Source organism: Chiloscyllium punctatum, chromosome 27 (genome assembly GCF_047496795.1).
Source record: "Chiloscyllium punctatum isolate Juve2018m chromosome 27, sChiPun1.3, whole genome shotgun sequence".
NCBI classification, from domain to species: Eukaryota; Metazoa; Chordata; class Chondrichthyes; order Orectolobiformes; family Hemiscylliidae; genus Chiloscyllium; species Chiloscyllium punctatum.
Genome location: NC_092765.1, coordinates 51,585,636 through 51,603,653, shown reverse-complemented (window position 1 = coordinate 51,603,653; position 18,018 = coordinate 51,585,636). Strand labels below are relative to the sequence as shown.

At 44.0% G+C, this 18,018-nt stretch overlaps 1 protein-coding gene across 2 annotated transcripts in view; it reads right to left on the bottom strand.

Annotated features, from left to right (window-relative positions):
- Positions 1-18,018, bottom strand: part of tinagl1 (tubulointerstitial nephritis antigen-like 1) — a 101,892-nt gene that overhangs the window by 41,314 nt on the left and 42,560 nt on the right. For both annotated transcript variants that reach the window (XM_072548637.1, XM_072548638.1), the window contains exons 4-5: positions 6,102-6,191; positions 4,823-4,937 (exon numbers count right to left, since the gene is read on the bottom strand). In XM_072548637.1, coding sequence (XP_072404738.1) covers positions 4,823-4,937; positions 6,102-6,191 — 205 coding nt within the window. The remainder of the gene's footprint in view (positions 1-4,822; positions 4,938-6,101; positions 6,192-18,018) is intronic.

Sequence of the window (18,018 nt, the reverse complement as noted above, 5' to 3'; positions counted from 1 at the left end):
CTTGTGCCTGGAGTCGGAAGAGGTAGGGGAAGCCCTAAATGAGTTTTTTGCTTCAGTATTCTCTAGAGAGAGGGACCTTGCTGATAGTGAGAACACTGTGGACCAGGTTAATAGGCTTGAACAGATTGATATGCAGAAAGTGGATGTGCTGAAATTCTGGGAGTATCAAGATAGATAAGTCCCCAGGGCCAGACCAGATATATCCAAGGTTACTACGGGAAGCGAGGAATGAGATTGCTGCACCTCTGGCGATAATCTTTGTATCCTCACTCTCTATGGGAGTAGTACTGGCTGATTGGAGGGAGGTGAATGTTGTCCCTCTGTCCGGAAAGGGAATAAGGAAATCCCTGGTAATTACAGACCAGTTAGTCTTATGTCTATGGTAAGCAAGGGACTGGAAAGGATTCTGAGAGATAGGATTTATGACTACTTGGAAAACATAGTTTGATTAAAGATAGTCAGCACGGCTTTGTGAGGGGCAGGTCATGCCTCACAAGCCTTATTGAGTTCTTTGAGGCTGTGACAGCACAAGTTGATGAAGGTCGAGTGGTGGATGTGGTGTGTATGGACTTCAGTAAGGCAAATGATAAGGTTCCCCACAGTAGGCTCATTCAGAAAGTTAGGAGGTATGGGATACAGGGAAATTTGGATGTCTGGATACAGAATTGGCTGGCAGAAAGAAGACAGAGGGTGGTAGTGGATGGAAAACGTTCCGCTGGAGGTCGGTGACCAGTGGTGGTCTACAGGGATCTGCTCTTGGGCCTCTGCTCTTTGTAGTTTTTATAAATGACTTGGATGAGGAAGTGAAAGGGTAGGTTAGTAAGTTTGCCGATGACACAAAGGTCGGTGGTGTTGTTGGTAGTGTCAGCTGCTGTTATCAGCTACAACAAGACATTGACAGGATGCAGAGCTGGGCTGAGAAGCAGCAGATGGAGTTCAACCTGGATGAATGCGAAGTGATTCATTTTGAAAGGTTGAATTTGAATGCTGATTACCAGGATAATGGCAGGATTCTTGGCAGTGTGGAGGAACAGTGAGATCTTTGGGTCCATGTACATAGGTCCCTCAAAGTTGCCACCTAAGTTGATAGGGTTGTTAAGAAGGTGTAAGGTGTTTTGGCTTTCATTCAGAGGGGGGTTGAGTTTAAGAGCTGCAAGACTTTGCTGCAGCTCTATAAAACCCTGGTTAGACCACACTTGGAATATTGTGTCCAGTTCTGGTCACCTCATTATAGGAAGAATGTAGATGCTTTAGACAGGGCGCAGAGGAGATTTATCAGGATGCTGTCTGAATTGGAGGGCTTGTCTTATCAAGAGAGGTTGAGTGAGCCAGGGCGTTTCACATAGGAGAGAAGAAGGAAGAGAGGTGACTTGATGGAGGTGTACAACGTAATGAGAGGTACAGATAGAGTAGATAGTCAGAGACTGTACCCCAGGGCAGTAATGGCTGTCACGAGGAGTCATAATTTTAAGGTGATTGGAGGAAGGTAGAGGGGAGATGTCAGAGGTAGGTTCTTTACACAGAGATAGTAGGATGTGTGGTATGCACTGGCAGCAGTGGTAGGAGAGTCAGAGACAGTAGGGACATTTAAGCAACTGCTGGACAAGAAATGGATGCCAGTAAATTGAGGGGTGTGTAAGTTAGGTTGATCTTAGATTGAGATAAATGTTCAGCACAACATCGTGGGCTGAAGGGCCTGTACTGTGCTGTACCATTCTATGTTCTAAAAGTCTTTGTAATGCTGGAGGTTGGCGAACTTGTCAAAGTCTGAAGTTGTGGTGTCATTGAAATAAGGCATTCAATTGTAAGAAAGAAGCACAAATTCTTAATATATGTACAACATCCAAGAATATACAAAGTACAAGTACAAAGTCTTGTTTTTGCTGGAAATCTGAAATAGAAACAGCCCAAAATACTCAGCAACCCAGGCAGCATCTGTGGAGAGTGTAAGCAAAAGTGACAGAGAGAGAGACAGAGACAGAGAAACACAGAGACAGAGAGAGTGAGACAGACAGAGAAAGCGACAGAGTGACACACAGACAGACAGAGAGACAGGGAGAGAGACACATGCACATACACGCATGCACAAACACAGAGAGAGAGAGACAAACAGAGAGAGAGAGAGACACACACACAGATGTAGACACACAGAGGGAGAGAGAGAAAAAGACCCAGTGATGTACACACAAAGAGAGAGAGACAGACACAACACAGAGAGAGAGAAAGAAAGAGACACAAAGAGTGAGAGAGACAGAGACAGAGACAGAGAGTGACAGACTGTCACAGAGACAGAGGTAAATTAAAAGGGATCATGTATCCCAGCCTGATGTGATTTTCTCCTGCTGGAGTCAGATGATTGTGAGGATGGCATTTTGAGCGCCATCTCAACAAATCTGTGATATTTGGGTGTAACAACCAGCAGGGTCCGTATAGAAAGACAAATGGGAGTTCAGATTATTGCTACCTAAGAACAGACAACACAGGTGACTGCTGGGACTTTTCCACAAATGGATGTACTAAACTGGGATATTTGGCTACTGGCCCGGAGAGAGGGCTAGAAATTGGCAATGACTGCCCTGGGAAGTCATGGAGGGGAAATTACATTCTGTACGAAATTAAAAATGGGATAAAACTTGGCACAGTGGCTCTGTAGTTAGCACTGCTGCCTCACAGGGCCAGGGACCAGAGTTTTATTCCACTCTCAGACGACTGTCTGTGTGGAGTTTGCACATTCTCCCCGTGTCTGCGTGGGTTTCCTCTGGGTGCTCCGGTTTCCTCCCACAGTCCAACGATGTGCAGGTCACGTGGACTGGCCATGGGAAATTGCCCATAATGTCCAGGTGTAGGAAGTGTAGGGTTATGCAGATAGGGTGTGTCTGGGTGGAATGCTCTTTGCAGGGTTGGTCCTGATCCATGTGTGTGTGTGTGTGTGTGTGTGTGTGTGTGTGTTCTCTCTCTTTCTGGAGAGTTTGGTGACTTAAGTCATAGAGATGTACAGCATGGAAACAGACCCTTCAGTCCAACCTGTTCATGCCAACCCAATCTAGTCCCACCTGCCAGCACCCGACCCATATCCCTCCAACCTCTTCCTATTCATATACCCATCCAAATACCTTTTAAATGTTGCAATTGTACCAGCCTCCACCACTTCCTCTGGCAGCTCCTTCCATACACGTACCACCCTCTGTGTGAAAAAGTTGCCCCTTAGGTCTCTTTTATATCTTTCCCCTCCCACCCTAAACCTATGCCCTCTAGTTCTGGACTCCCCCACCCCAGGGAAAAGACTTTGTCTATTTATCCTATCCATGCCCCTCATAATTTTATAAACCTCTATAAGGTTTATAAACCTCAACCTCCAATGCTCCAGGGAAAACAGCCCCAGCCTATTCAGCCTCTCCCTGTTGCTCAAACCCTCCAGCCCTGGCAACATCCTTGTAAATCATTTCTGAACCCTTTCAAGTTTCACAACATCTTTCCGATAGGAAGGAAACCAGAATTGCACGCAATAATTGAAGTGGCCTAATCAATGTCCTATACAGCCGCAACATGACCTCCCAACTCCTGTACTCAATACTCTGACTAATAAAGGACTTGATGGTCTGAATGGCCTGCTTCCACACTGTAGTGATTCTGTGATTTAGAACTAGCCAGAAATACGCCCATATGTGTTTGTCAGAGGACTCCCCAGGACACAAAATGGGATGATTTTACAAATGCATAGACAAAACCCTGCATGACCACATACATCATGACACGGTAGCAGTGGTATTAGGTTTATCCAGAACCCAGCTGCCAGAGTGGTGTCCTTCCCAACTTCAGAAATTACTTGTATTTCAGCCATCAGTCATAAAGGTGGAAAGCAGGGATTGACATGGGGGAGGCCAGTGGGGTGTAGTAAAAGACACATGTTGAATGATTTACGAACCTTAGTTTACGAAGCAGGACCATTCACAGTCAATACCCTTGATTTGGAGAAAAAACTCAGATTTTTAACCCAATAGACCTTGGGTAAAGTTAATTTTGACAGTTGGCAAAATGCCAAGGTGAGAATAAAAGAAAGCTAGGCAGACCAACACCTGGCAATGCCAAAACATGATCATCTGGGAAAAGATAGATGATGATGGTAGGCAATGGAATAGGACCCTGTGGATGATCTATTACCAGTGGATGATTGAACAGTCAAGGGAGAACCTTGAGCTGGCTAAGTAGGGACTGATCCTGTCTTGGATCAGTGATAAGCAGATAGAGCACTTGTGCTGCAAGAAGAGACATCTCAATATTCCAAGTTGTTAATGACCGCGATGGACTGGTTTAACAAAGATTGTGGGAACCTCAGGAAATGGCATGGGGATTATACTGGAAATCAGATCAACAATCACTGAAGCATTAACCTACATTGTAGGGTTACAAAGTGTTATTGTACAGCAGCAGGATGCCATTCAGCCCATCAAATCTACATATAGCAAACCAATTTCCATGCTTCATCCCAAAGTCATGCTGGTTTCTTTCCTTCAGTTTCCTAACCAATTTCATTTTGAAGTCACTGATTATCTCCACGTTCTTTACACTCAAAGGCAGTCACGTCCTACAGTAATACCATTTGTTGTGTAAAAAAAGGTTATGTCTGATACCCCTAGTATTTTTCTGTGTCTTATAGTCCTTGCACCATCAGTTAATGGAGGCAGTTATCCTGGTTTCCTTTATCCAAACCAATAAAATCTCATCCACATTTCCCTTCAATCTCCTTTGCTACAATGGAGTTCGACCCCTACATGTGCTGCCATGTTTATGTGCCATTGCTCCATCTACCACAAGGCCTTACATTAAGTTCATTCATGTTCATCACTGTGCTTGAAGGTCGCCTGGTACCCAATCGGTATCGGATTCCTTCATCCAGAGTCAATCCCCAGAACTGGCTGTAGTTTGAAGCCCTCCATCTGGTCACAGAAAGATAAAAGGCAAGACCGTCACATGAGAAAGCCAGGTTTAACCATGCTCAGTGCCTGAAAAAACTGTGGCTGAGAATTAAACCAAGTTTGTCACCCACACCCTGCAAACACCTATGTCATGAATATTTAACAATGCTGACTGCCCCACGTGAGCACAGAGAAACACTGTGATGGGAAACAAATACTCCCCTAAAGTGGACAGTATCAGACCAGCTGTTTATTGCCCTTGATGTACTTGCTTCCTATCTAACTGGTTCAATATTGTCCGTTTTAAGCTGCCATCAAACATTAAAATTACCCCTGAAAGAACAAATACATTAAATCAATGAGTCATCATTAGATGACACCAGGTTTGGGTTTTAAAATGATCAGAGACTTGTAATATTATTAAGATGATCATTTAGTAATATTGTATGTGTGAATAACACCGGGGCTGGCATGCTCAAACACAGAATACGGACTACTCCTAGTGTCAGAATGAGTAGCCTGAACAACTCACTCTCAGAGCAACAAAACAGATTCACCCACTGGGTGTCATCAGGTACAGCTCACTAGTGAAGACTCTAATTCTGAGCAACCTACATGTGGCTCTGCGAATGGAAAGGAGTTGTCTCTGGGAGCAAAGGTATCAGGGTGAATCTGGTCAGTGCTTGGCTGGGACAAGTTTTAATCAGCACTGGATTCGAGGAATTGCTTCGCATTAAATGTGGCGCAGAAGGAACACTTGCTTTGTTGGAGGAGGTCTGCAGCTGTCCCATTACGGACCAATCGGTTAGGCCACACACAGCGAGACCTGCTTTCCCTGAATGGAGCGAGTCTGGTGCCAGCTAAATTTTGGACAGCCCAATTTGCACAGCAGCCTCCCAAGATTCTGTGTGCAGATTAATTTCCTTGTAACAATATGGCAGGTGGTGTGTTATACATACACCTTCCCTCCTTGCCATATTGGAAGCTAATGAGTGGCACTGTAAAGCAGAACTCACACGGACTTCAGTAACACTGCTCCAGAGCACGTACGCACACACACACACGAGTAACATGGATCCAGCAGACACAAGCATATTTCAAAGAGTTATAGTACATTGTTATATGGAAGAGATTGTGTTCTTGCAGTCAAGTCTATGTGAGACTTTGCTGAAGGATGATACTTACCCATAATTTCCTTGATTAATGATGTCAATCATTTCCTGGTTGATGAGACACACGTGCTGCTCACAATTCCATTGGCCACTGCTGCAAGTGCTGAAAAATCACACACCATTAAAGCCATTATACAATCCAAAACAGGTCAGAACACTGTATGCAGCACTGCAGTGGGACAGTATTACTGTCTACATGAATAATTGCAATAAAAATTATCACACAGCAGTTGCCCTAAATTTAAAGAATAAATGAGGCCTGTAGAAGAAAAGCTCAAACTCTCTGGATATCAAACATGAGCCTAATTGAAGTGCAGTCAATCAGTTTTCTCTCAAACCTGTTTACACTGTGAACTGGATTTGCACCAAGTATCTGCAATCCAACAGGGCAGCCATAGATCCAGCTGTAAATCATTTCCCTCGGCTTGCAGCTTCCAGTGAATCCCTGGTATGCTGAGTTGAACAAGGAGGACTACAGGGTCACTCAGACCCAGGTAAAGCGTCTCTATTGAAGTTTTCCTGTTCACTGATGAAACCTGTTGAGTATCACTTCTCTTAGAAGTGTTCGCAGTCAGGTATTAGCCATGGTAGAGATTACATCGGTCATATTTCATACTTGTAATGACTGGTGGAATAGTGGGGTTTGATTTCCAGAACATTCTTCACATTGGAGTCATGACATATTGAATTATCAGATGGGATGCTAATCTAAGGTCTTCTCTGTCACCTCAGCTGTGTGCAAAAACTTCCAAAAGAAGAGCAAAGGAAATATTTCTGTAGTCCTTCTCAATATTCATCACAAAAGCCTATTATCTGATCATTATTCGACTGCTGTTTGATAGAGAAATTGCTGTATGTAAATTGGATGCAGTGTTTCCTATGTCACAGACCACACTGTAGTTCAGCTGTGAGCTGCTTTGGGACATGTTGAACTTGTGATAGGCACAATGGAAACACAAAATTTTAATTCTGTCTCTCTGCTCTCCCTGTCTTATAACAGCAAACTCAGCAGAGAGCAGGACTAACCAAGTGCATCACATGTACTTCTAGTCAGCCACACACACACACACACTGCAGCTTTAATCATATTTAAGCCATTTCAGACCCACAGGACAAAAAGCCCTTTCTAAAAATGTTAAACTCCTCCAAATAATTACACCCCTGTTTGACATTTGCTGCTCTTTGATTCTTTCGATGAAATCACTAAGTGAATGATTACAGGGTCAGTGCGGTACAAAGCTGAACAAATTGACTTGTTTATGGAGAGCCTGATCCTCAGGGGTTGTTTCTGAGCAGCTACTAATCAACTGTATGAGTGAAACAAAGCAACTTGACATTCACAGCCATCGGTTCCATCGGAATGTCGGACACTCTAGGCTGGATTTTATCCGGAGAAATAGGCCTTGCTCCCCCAGTACCAAAGAGAAGACAATCGCGAGCCCACTGACTGAGAATGCACTGCCTTGCTCTGAGAATGCACAGGCAACAGCCTGGATTATTTCAGAGAGTTTCCTTGGGCCCATTTGGGAAGAAGTGCCAGTCTAGAAAACTGTCAGCTTGAACAATTGGCTTGCAGTTCTGTAGTCCCAGCAGCGCCACACTCAAGAAGTGGCCATTGCTGGGAGTGCAGGCAAGCGATCCAGGGATGCGGGAATATGAACTTGAAGGTGGCAGCAGTGGGTGGGGAGAGATCACCAGATGGAATTAGTGACCGTTATGGACACAATAGCCTGGTCGGCAGGCTTGATTACAAAATGACACTTGGATCTGAGGGCATGGAGTGGCGTCAGTTCAGAGGGAAATGGGTTTGAATGGGTGATTGGGGTAGGGTGGAGGGAGGGTGCAGAAAAATTAAGGGATCACACACCAAACCTTGTCATCACATGGATTGCTACGACAAACATCCCATTGTCAACTACTAATGATTGTAATTAGCAGCTATTGATTCTTCCAGGCTGACCTTTACCCATTCCCTCATCTGTCTAAGTGTTTTTTCTCTCTCACACGGCTTCTTCTCCACCTATCATTTACTTCTACCTCCCCTCCTCCAATCCCAATTTCAGCATGTACTGTACACCAACCTTTTCCTTGTTACAATCAGTTCTGAAGAAGGGTCACTGGTCTTGAAACATTGACTCTGTTTTCGCTCCACAGAAGCTGCGGAGAGCATCTGCTGAGTTTTCCCAGCAATTTCTAATTTTGTTTCTGATTTCCCATATCTGCAGTTCTTTTGGTTTTTTGTTTAGGGATAATTTTGTTAAGTATTAACTATGATAGTTTTAGTATGCAAATTAGGGTTAAAACAAAATTCCAAAAATTACATGCAGAGAGTGTTTTTCACCAATATATAGAAAGCCCATCAACAGACAGGCAGTGCTGGCCCCAATATTCTAAACGATCCTGAGCAGGTGGAAGGTGTATCAGTATGGGAGTATTTTGGAGATAGTGACCATAGCTCAGTTAGATTCAGGATAGTTATAGAACAGGATAAGGATGGGCTAGGAATAAATGTTCTAAACTGGGGAAAGGCTAATTTTATTAAGGTATGATTTGGCCAAAGCAGACTGGGAGCAGTATCAGAGTAGGGGGGAGCATTTAAGGATAAAGAATGAGTACACAGAGTAAATAGTTCCTGTAAAGATTAGAGGGAAGGATCAAGACCAGAGAGCTCTGGATGTCAAAAGGATACAAAGTTTAGGTCTAAGAAAAGCTTATGGCAGATATTGAGAGCTCAATATGGCTGATACTCCGGGAGGAGTAGAAACAGTGAAGGGAGGAAAAGAAAATTAGGAAAGCTAAGAGTGGACAAGAAAGCATTGATGGATTGGATACATAGGTTCTATATCCACTGGAGTTTAGAAGAAGGAGAGATGATATAATTGAAACATCTAAGATCCTGATGTCTCTGGATTGGATGGACACCAGGAAGATATTTCCTCTCATGGGGACTAAAAACAAGGGCACACTGTTTTAGGGAAAACCTTTTCTTCCCAGAGAGTCGATTGTCTGTGGAATCCTCTTCCCTGGAGGACAGTAATAGATAGAATCACTGAATTTATTTAAGGCTGAGTGAGTTAGATTTTTGATTTACAAGGGGCAGACAGGAAGATCAGCCACAATTTTAACGAGTGATGGATCAGGCTCAAAGGACTGAATGGCACTAAAGCTGCGCCTAAATGAAAATCTCAGCTCCATATTTAAGTGCCAGGGCAAACATCTTTAAGGGCAAATGATCCTCCCCCCATCCCTTGCCTAAATAATGAGAAACTCCACCAGATTAAGTGCCAATCAGTTGTCCTGCCCTATCCTCCCAATTCTCAGTGACAGTTATATGTCCAACGGCAGTCATTCTTTACAGCAGAGGGCTATCGAGGCTGGGTCAGTAGGATCATAGGATCTTATAGAGTGGAAGCAGGCCATTCAGCCCATTGAGTCCATACCTATTCTCCGAAGATCATCCTACACCCCTACCTATCCCTGTAACCCTGCAATTCCCATGGCCAATCCACCTAGCCACCAAAGTAAATATAATCATGGCCTAGGGTGATAGTTTTAATCAGTAAGGGAATCAAGGGCTTGGGGAAAAGGGCAGGAAGGTGGAATTAAGGATTATCAGAGACATGATCTCAGTGAGGGATGGGCTGAATGATCCATTTCTGTTCCTGTGTCTTATGGTCCACGCCAGGCTGCTGCACTAACATCCAGCTGAAGGATTCTTATTCACCAGGATAGCCTCAGGCTGAGGCATTTTAAAACTTGAAATTGTGTAAGTTGCAATCAAATTTGATTGCATTCTTTAAAATGTTACAGTTTAGTTTGCAGCAGTTGCAAGGTTCTGGGTTATGATCTCACTTCAGGACTTGAGTATGACAATACCTTTTGATGCTCCCAGTATTGCACTACCAAAGATACAGGGGGCTATACAAAGGTCTCCTTATAGCATTTTGAAGAACGGGCGTTATAACACTGGTGCCCTGGCAATATCTATCCCTCAGTCTCGGGAGAAGCATTTTGTCTGGTTGTTATGACATTGTAGTTTATGGGAGCTTCCTGTGCCTAAACTGGCCACGTTTCTTTCATTACAAGAGTGACTAGACTTCAAAAACTATTTCTTTGGCCCTAAAACAGTTTTGCTTGGTGATCTTGATAGGAACAATATACATAAAACCCCATTCTTCCTCCTTTATAAATAAAAAAAAGGCAAGTTTCAGCTACAGTGGAGAGGCACTTGACAGGGTTGGCAACAGGAAAGATACAGACTGAATCATAGGAGATAGCTAACAAATCTGCTGGGAACGCTTTTACACAGAGCAAAGGGAGGGGGGAGCGGGGGGCGGGGGGGGGGGGGGGGTGGAGAAAAGACCCTCCAGAGAGACTAATAAAACTGGGAAAGAAATTCTGATGTCCTTCTTAATTGGGACATTTTTAAACCGTGTCCCTCAATTCTAATCTCTCCCATAACGAAAAGCATAATTTCAGCATCCCAAGCGCTCAAGTCCCCTCAGGGTCTCATGTCTCAAGAAGAACAACTCTCATTCTTCTAAACTCCAATGGATTTAGGCTCGACTTATTCAACATTTCCTCACAAGGTAACTCCACAGGAATTAGCCAGGGGAACCTTCTCTCTACTGCTTCTAAACACAATTATAGTCTTTCTTAAATTAGGAGATTCAGACTGTACACAGTACTCTAGATATTGTCTCACCAATGTCCTGCACAACTGTTCCAAAACATTCATACTTTTATATTCCATTCCCCTTACAATAGACAACAGCATTCCATTCACCTTCCTAAACATTTGCTATTTATATGTGGAATATTTTGAGTTTCATGGACCAGGTCACCCAGATGCCCCTGTACTGCTCAGTTGTAAATTCTCTCCTTTTAAAAAATATGCTGTTTTTGTATTCCTCCTGCCAAATTGGTAAGTTCACATTGTACTACTTCTGCCAAATCTGCCCATTCACAAGCTCGGTCTATCCTTTTGTAGACTCTTTGTGTCTCTTCACAATTTACTTTCCTACCTATCTTGGTGTCATCAGCAAATTAGCATCCATACATCTGGTCTCTTTACTAAAATCATTAACATTGACTGTAAATTATGGAGGTTCCAGCACAGACCCAGTGGTACTCAACTGATTACCAATGTGTAAATGATCCATTTCAAACACTGCTTTTCCCTATCTAACCAATCCTCAATCCATGATTATGATTAGATTACTTACAGTGTGGAAACAGGCCCTTCAGCCCAACAAGTCGACACTGACCCGCCAAAGCGCAACCCACCCAGACACATTGCCTACATTTACCCCTTAACCTAACACTATGGGCGATTTAGCATGGCCAATGCACCTAATCTGGACATTTTTGGATTGTGGGAGGAAACCGGAGCAAACCCACGCAGACACGGGGAGACTGTGCAAACTCCACACAGAGAGTCGCCAGAGGTGGGAATTGAACCCGGGTCTCTGGCGCTGTGAGGCAGCTGTGCTAACCACTGTGCCACGTTACTTCATATATCAAGGGCTCCTATTTTATTTAATAATATGTGGCATCGTTGGTCAGGCCTCTTCTGCAGTACTGTGTCCAGTTCTGGTCAACCTGTTATAGAAAGGATGTTGTCACACTGGACAGGGTTCAGAAGAGAGTCACAAGAAAATTGCTGGGAATGGAAGGTTTGAGTTATAGGGACAGGTTTGATAGCCTGGGACTTCATTTACTTGACTGTAAGAGGTTGTCAGGTGACTTCTTACAGGTTTTTAAAATCATGAGGGCTATAGATTGGATGAATGCTAGTATTTTTTCCCGATGGGGGCATATTTTTAAAGTGAATGGAGAAATATTTTAAAAAGAACATGAAGGTCAGTTTTTTTTACACAGAGTGATTCATGTGTGGATTGAACTTCCAGAGGAAGTGGTGATACAGGTACAGTCACAATGTTTAAAAGACATTTGGATAAGTACATGAATAATAAAGGTTCAGAGGGTTATGAACCAAGTGCAGGCAGGTGGGACAAGTTTAGTTTGGGATCATAGTTGGCATGGACTAAGTGAACCAAAGAATCTGTTTCTGTGCTGCATGATTCTATGATATTGACTGTGATGAGGATTGTCAAAGGAGACAGCAGGATATAGGTCAATTGGATTAGATTAGATTAGATTACATTACATTACAGCGTGGAAACAGGCCCTTCGGCCCAACAAGTCCACACCGCCCCACTGAAGTGCAACCCACCCATACCTCTACCCCTTACCTAACACTACGGGCAATTTAGCATGGCCAATTCACCTGACCTGCACATCTTTGGAGTGTGGGAGGAAACCGGAGCACCCGGAGGAAACCCACGCAGACACGGGGAGAATGTGCAAACTCCACATAGTCAGTCACCTGAGGTGGGAATTGAACCCAGGTCTCTGGCGCTGTGAGGCAGCAGTGCTAACCACTGTGCCACCGTGCCGCCCACAAATGGAGGCATAGGCAGAAAAATGGTAGGTGGAGTTAAATCTGGATAAATGTGAGGTGATGCATTTTGGAAGGTCAAGTACAGGTGGAAATTATACAGTGAATGGCAGAACCCTTAGGAGTATTGATATGCAGAGGGATCTGGGTGTGCAGGTCAACAGACAAGTGAAAGTGGCAGCACAGGTATACAAGGGAGTAGAAAAGGCTTTTGGAATGCTTGCCTTCATTGGAAGGGGCATGAGCATAAGGATTGGCAAGTTATGCTGCAGTTTTATAGAACTTTAGTTAGGCCATTGGAATATTGCTTTACAGTTCTGGTCACCACATGACCAGAAGGATGTGGATGTTTCTGCAAGGGTACAGAAAAGATTTACCAGGATGTTGCCTGGTATGGGTGGGGTGGGGGGAGGTTTAGCTATGAAGGAAGGTTGGATAGACTGGATTTATTTTCACTGGATCGCAAGAGGTTGAGGGGTGACCTGATAGAAGTTTATAAGATTGTGAATGGCATGGACAATGAACGTATCGGGCTTTTTCCCGGGGTGGAGGGGTCAATTACTAGGGAACACAGATTCCAGGTGCGAGAGGGGAAGCTTCAAAGAGACATGTAAGGCATGTTTTTCACACAAAGGGTGGTGAGTGCCTGGAACACGTTGCCAGAGGAAGGTGGTAGAAGCAAACATAATAGCAGCATTCAAGAAGAACCTGGAAAAATACATAAAAATGAAGGGATTAGAGGGATGTGGAGCCTGTAAATGAAGACAGTTTTAGTATGGAAGGGAAAAAATGTGGTGGTGCAAGCTTGGATGGCCGAAGGGCCTGTTCTTGTACTGTATTGTCCTTTGTTCTTTAACACCCAATTATGCCAACTTCTACAGGTTGCCCTTTATCCACACATTGCATGTTAGTTCCTCAAAGAACTCTTAAATTGACCAAATAAGATTTCCCTTTCAAAGAACAAAGTTGACGTATTAAGAATTTCGAAGTTGTCTTCTATATCCTGTTAATAAGACATTCCTAGCATTTTCCCTATAGCAGGCATTAGGCTAACGGGCCTCCCTTTCTTCAATAGTGGAATTACATTCATTATTTGCTAATCTAATTGAGTCTTTGAAGATGGAGAGAACTTTGAAAATTAAGAACAAAGCATTTACTCACTTAGCAGCCATTTCTTTTAAGATGAAGACCATCAGATTTGGGGACTTGTCAGCCTTCTGTTCAACTTATTTTTCTCAATACCCTTTACCTGGTGACCCATTGTTTTCAATCTCCCCCTCCTTTTCACTTTACGATCAACTGCTATATTTGGGATGTTGTATCGTCTGTGACGACAGACAAAATATTTGTCCAATTCATCTGCCATATCCTTATTTTGAATTCCTCAGGTTTACTCCCTAGAGGACCAACTTATTTTATTTATTTGTTTCCTTTTTAAAGAGCCAGAACCTTTCTGTAACAATACTTTGGGTATCCCTTCACCCCAAGGACAGCTGTAGCAGTTCAAGGCAGCCCATGGGCGGCACGGTGGCTCACAGTGCCAGAGATCCAGGTTCGATTCCAGCCTCGGGCGACTGTCTGTGTGGAGTTTGCACGTTCTCCCAGTTTCTGCATGGGTTTCCTCTGGGTGACCCAGGTTTCTCCCCACAGTCCATGTGCAGGTCAGGTGAATTGGCGATTCTAAATTGCCCATAGTGTTAGGTGCATTAGTCAGAGGGAAATGGATCTGGGTGGGTTACTCTTCGGAGGGTCGGTGTGGACTGGTTGGGCCAAAGGGCCTGTTTCCACACTGGAGCTAATCTAATCAATACCTTCACCAGGGCAGTTACAGATAGACAGTAAATCCAAGTGTGGCCCATGAATGCCCCTATCCCACTAACAAATAGAAACAAAACTAGAAATTGTTTTTATTTCTAGCTAGCTTTCTGTCATTGTAATTTACTTATTAATCAGCCTTCACATTTTTATTTATATTCTGTCCAACCTTGTGACCTATCAATAATTTTTGTGGAATTGCGTGACTTAAAAAAAAAAATTATTTTTTTTGGGTTTAACCACAAAGGAGAGTCTTTCTCCTCCAGTCTCTCTTTCTCACTGGAATGTATTTTTCTGACTGGGTCGAATGCTGACACAAGTTATTGACTGATTCAGCATCTGACGATTAATTGCAAACGTTCAAATGGGACTTGCACAAGCTCAGACAGGAGCACAAACTGATCCCTCTTGGGGTTTGGTCAGATCTAGAGGCTGCTTGGAAATATTTGGGCTACTCAGCTCCCACCTAGGGGGCAGGAATTCCAAGGTGGGGTACATCACAGTTTGCTATGTGGACAGCTATTCTCAAGACCGTAAGAAACTACAGAGAGGTGTGAATGCAGCCCAGTCCATCATGCGAACCAGCCTTCCATCCATTGACGCCATCTGTACTTCCCGCTGCTCCAGCAAAGCAGCCAACGCAATCAAAAACCCTTCCCAGCCCAGTTATATTCTTTTTCATCGGGTAAAGATATACAAGTTTGATTACACATACAAACAGTTTCAAGAACAGCTACTTCCCCACTTTTGAACAGATCTCTCGTTCTGTTAATTCTGATCTCTCGTGTTCTGCACTTCCTCTGTGACTGTAACATTGTATTCTGCACTCTGTTCTGTTATCATGACGCACTTGTATGGTATTATCTGCCTGTATAGCATGCAAAACAACACCTTTCACTGTATCTTGGTACGAGTGACAACAATAAATTAAGCTCAAACTGTCCTGCTCAGCCAATTGCCCCTCTCCAGAAAATGGGTGTCAAAGTGTGGGAGGGTATTAGAGCTGGGGGGTGGGGGTGGGGGGGGGGGGGTGGGGGGAGGCGGTGGGGCTGTGGAAAGCAGGTCGTCAGAAAAATGAAGGGAAAGTTGTCATTTACTGTATAGGGTTAGGTCTGACCATGTAATCTGCCAATGTAACAGTACACTCTCTGTCTCTTGCAGCCTTGTGGCAGAATTAAACCACGGCAAGAGATTTCTTAAACAAATTTAGGATTTCTTTACCTCAACAAACGGTAAATATTCTCCTACAGCAAAATGAGATAATTTAGAGCTAATATTAGAACTGTGTTGCTGGGAGGAATGCAGCAGGAGAAAGTTAAAAATCACACAACACCAGGTTATAGTCTAACAGGTTTAATTGGAAGCGCTAGCTTTCGGAGAGTCGCTCCTTCATCAGGTGGTTGTCAGGTGGATGAAGGAGCAGCATTCTGAAAGCTAGCCCTTCCAATTAAACCTGTTGGACTATAACCTGATGTGTGATTTTTAACTTTGTACATCCCAGTCCAACACCAGCATCTCCAAATCATGCAGCAGGAGAGGGAGAGTTGAAATGGTGATATGATAGGGCTGGAGAAAATAACCACATTGTTCTCCAGCAGTAACTGCACCAATGTGGAGCTTTGCCTGTGGCTGCCTTAGGCTTTGCTGACAGCATGATGATTACTTTTGCAGTGCTCCAACCTCTCACTCTTGGCTCCTGACAGTCGATGAATTGCAGACATTCCACATGCCACGTGCAAACTTGCCACTGCCCTCAGAAAAAAGCTTGCTAAAAGCAGCAGGAGGCTCTCTGGACTGCCAGAGGGTGGGAGCGGAGGTTACAGTCCACTTACAAAAACCACATCCAGGAAAAGGCTGAGGCTATTTTTCTTGGAATGGAGTCGAAAGGGTGACCTTATAGAAGTGTATAAAATCATGAGGAGCATGGATAGGGTGAATAGTCAAGGTCTTTTCCCCAGGGTAAGGGAGTCCAAAAGTAGGGGGCACAGGTTTAAGATGAGAGGGGAAAGATTTAAAAGGGAGCTAAAGGGCAACTTTTTCCATGCAGAGGGTAGTGCATGTATGGAATGAGCTGACAAAGAAAGTGGAGAAGGCTGGTACAATTACAATATTTAAAAGTCATATGAATGGGTATATGAATAGGAAGGGACATGGGCCAGATGCTGGCAAATGGGACTAGATTAGTGTAGGATATCCAGTCAGTGTGGATGAATTGGACCGAAGGGTCTATTTCCATGTTGTACATTCCTATGTCCCTATGACTCTCATGTCGGCACTTCCCACCACCCCCACCCCACTCCCTCCCACCACCCCCCAAGGTGCTTGTTTCTCAAAGTCTCCCTTATTTGACAGTTTTTATTTAAGACAGTGTTACAGTGCCATTTTTGACTGATCCTTCCCTTTGTGTAGACAAAATACTCAGACAATCCTTTTAAGGAAAAGCTTGTTTGGAATTCCAGTATGTTTCGGCTGACGTATTGCCTCTTGTTTTGGCCATTAATTCTGTAAGGTTACATTGCTAATGGGCCTTAACGGATCTGCTTGTTCCTCCTTTGCTGCACCCCACAGACTAATTTCCTTCTGTGTGTAAAAGCATGAGCAATTACTGAATAATGAAGCTTTTCAAAAAAGACTTCAACTTATTGATCCCTAACTCCCTGTCACAGCTGGATAAGATCCACAGAAATTTAAGCTGCTGTTGCCTTCTCTCAGCTTAAAACCACCCCCAAGGTCATTTCCCTTGCATTCAGACTAACCATCAGTACAGAAATGTCAAGACAGACAAATGACCAAAAAACAAAATAGTTTGAACTCCAATTCCTATCAAGATACAAGCTTGGGTTAATTTTAAAAAATAAAACACCTTGGTATTCTATTCATCAGCACTGAATGTCCCAACAAGCTTCATAGCCCGTCAACTGCTTGATGATGTGTTGTCACGGATACATTGTAGGCAAATCAGACAATTTTCATATGAACCCCCATGGCACTGACCCTTCCATCCCCAGCACTGCTTCTCCAATAGTGCAGTGTCCCCCTCCAGCACTGACCCTCCAATGGTGCAATTCCACCCCTCCCCAGCACTGACCCTCCAACGGTGCAATTCCACCCTTCTCCAGCACTGACCCTCCAACGGTGCAATTCCAACTCTCCCCTAGCACTGACCCTCCAACAGTGCAATTCCGCCCTCCTCTAGCACTGACCCTCCAATGGTGCAGTGCACCCCTCCAGCACTGACCCTCCAACAGCAGAGTGCCCCCCTCCAGCACTGACCCTCCAACAGTGCAGTGTTTCCCCCTCCAGCACTGACCCTCCAACAGTACAATTCCACCCCTCTCCAGCACTAACCCTCCAATGGTGCAATTTCTCCCTCTTCAGCACTGACCCTCGAAAAGCACAGTGTCCCCTTCCTCAGCACTGACCCTCCAACATCATGTGTTCCTACACTAAAATGGAATATCCAGCCTGGTCAATCCAAATGACAGAGCTCCCACAGAGACCACAGGCTTGTACCATGACTGCTTCAATGTACAGCTCAAATTTAAACAAAAATAATTCAGGCTTATTCAAAGGAGGAGGACTTCAAGCGCACTTGGCATTCTGGCATTTTCCAACAATTCTGCTCCCACTGTCCAATCATTGGTGACTAACCACT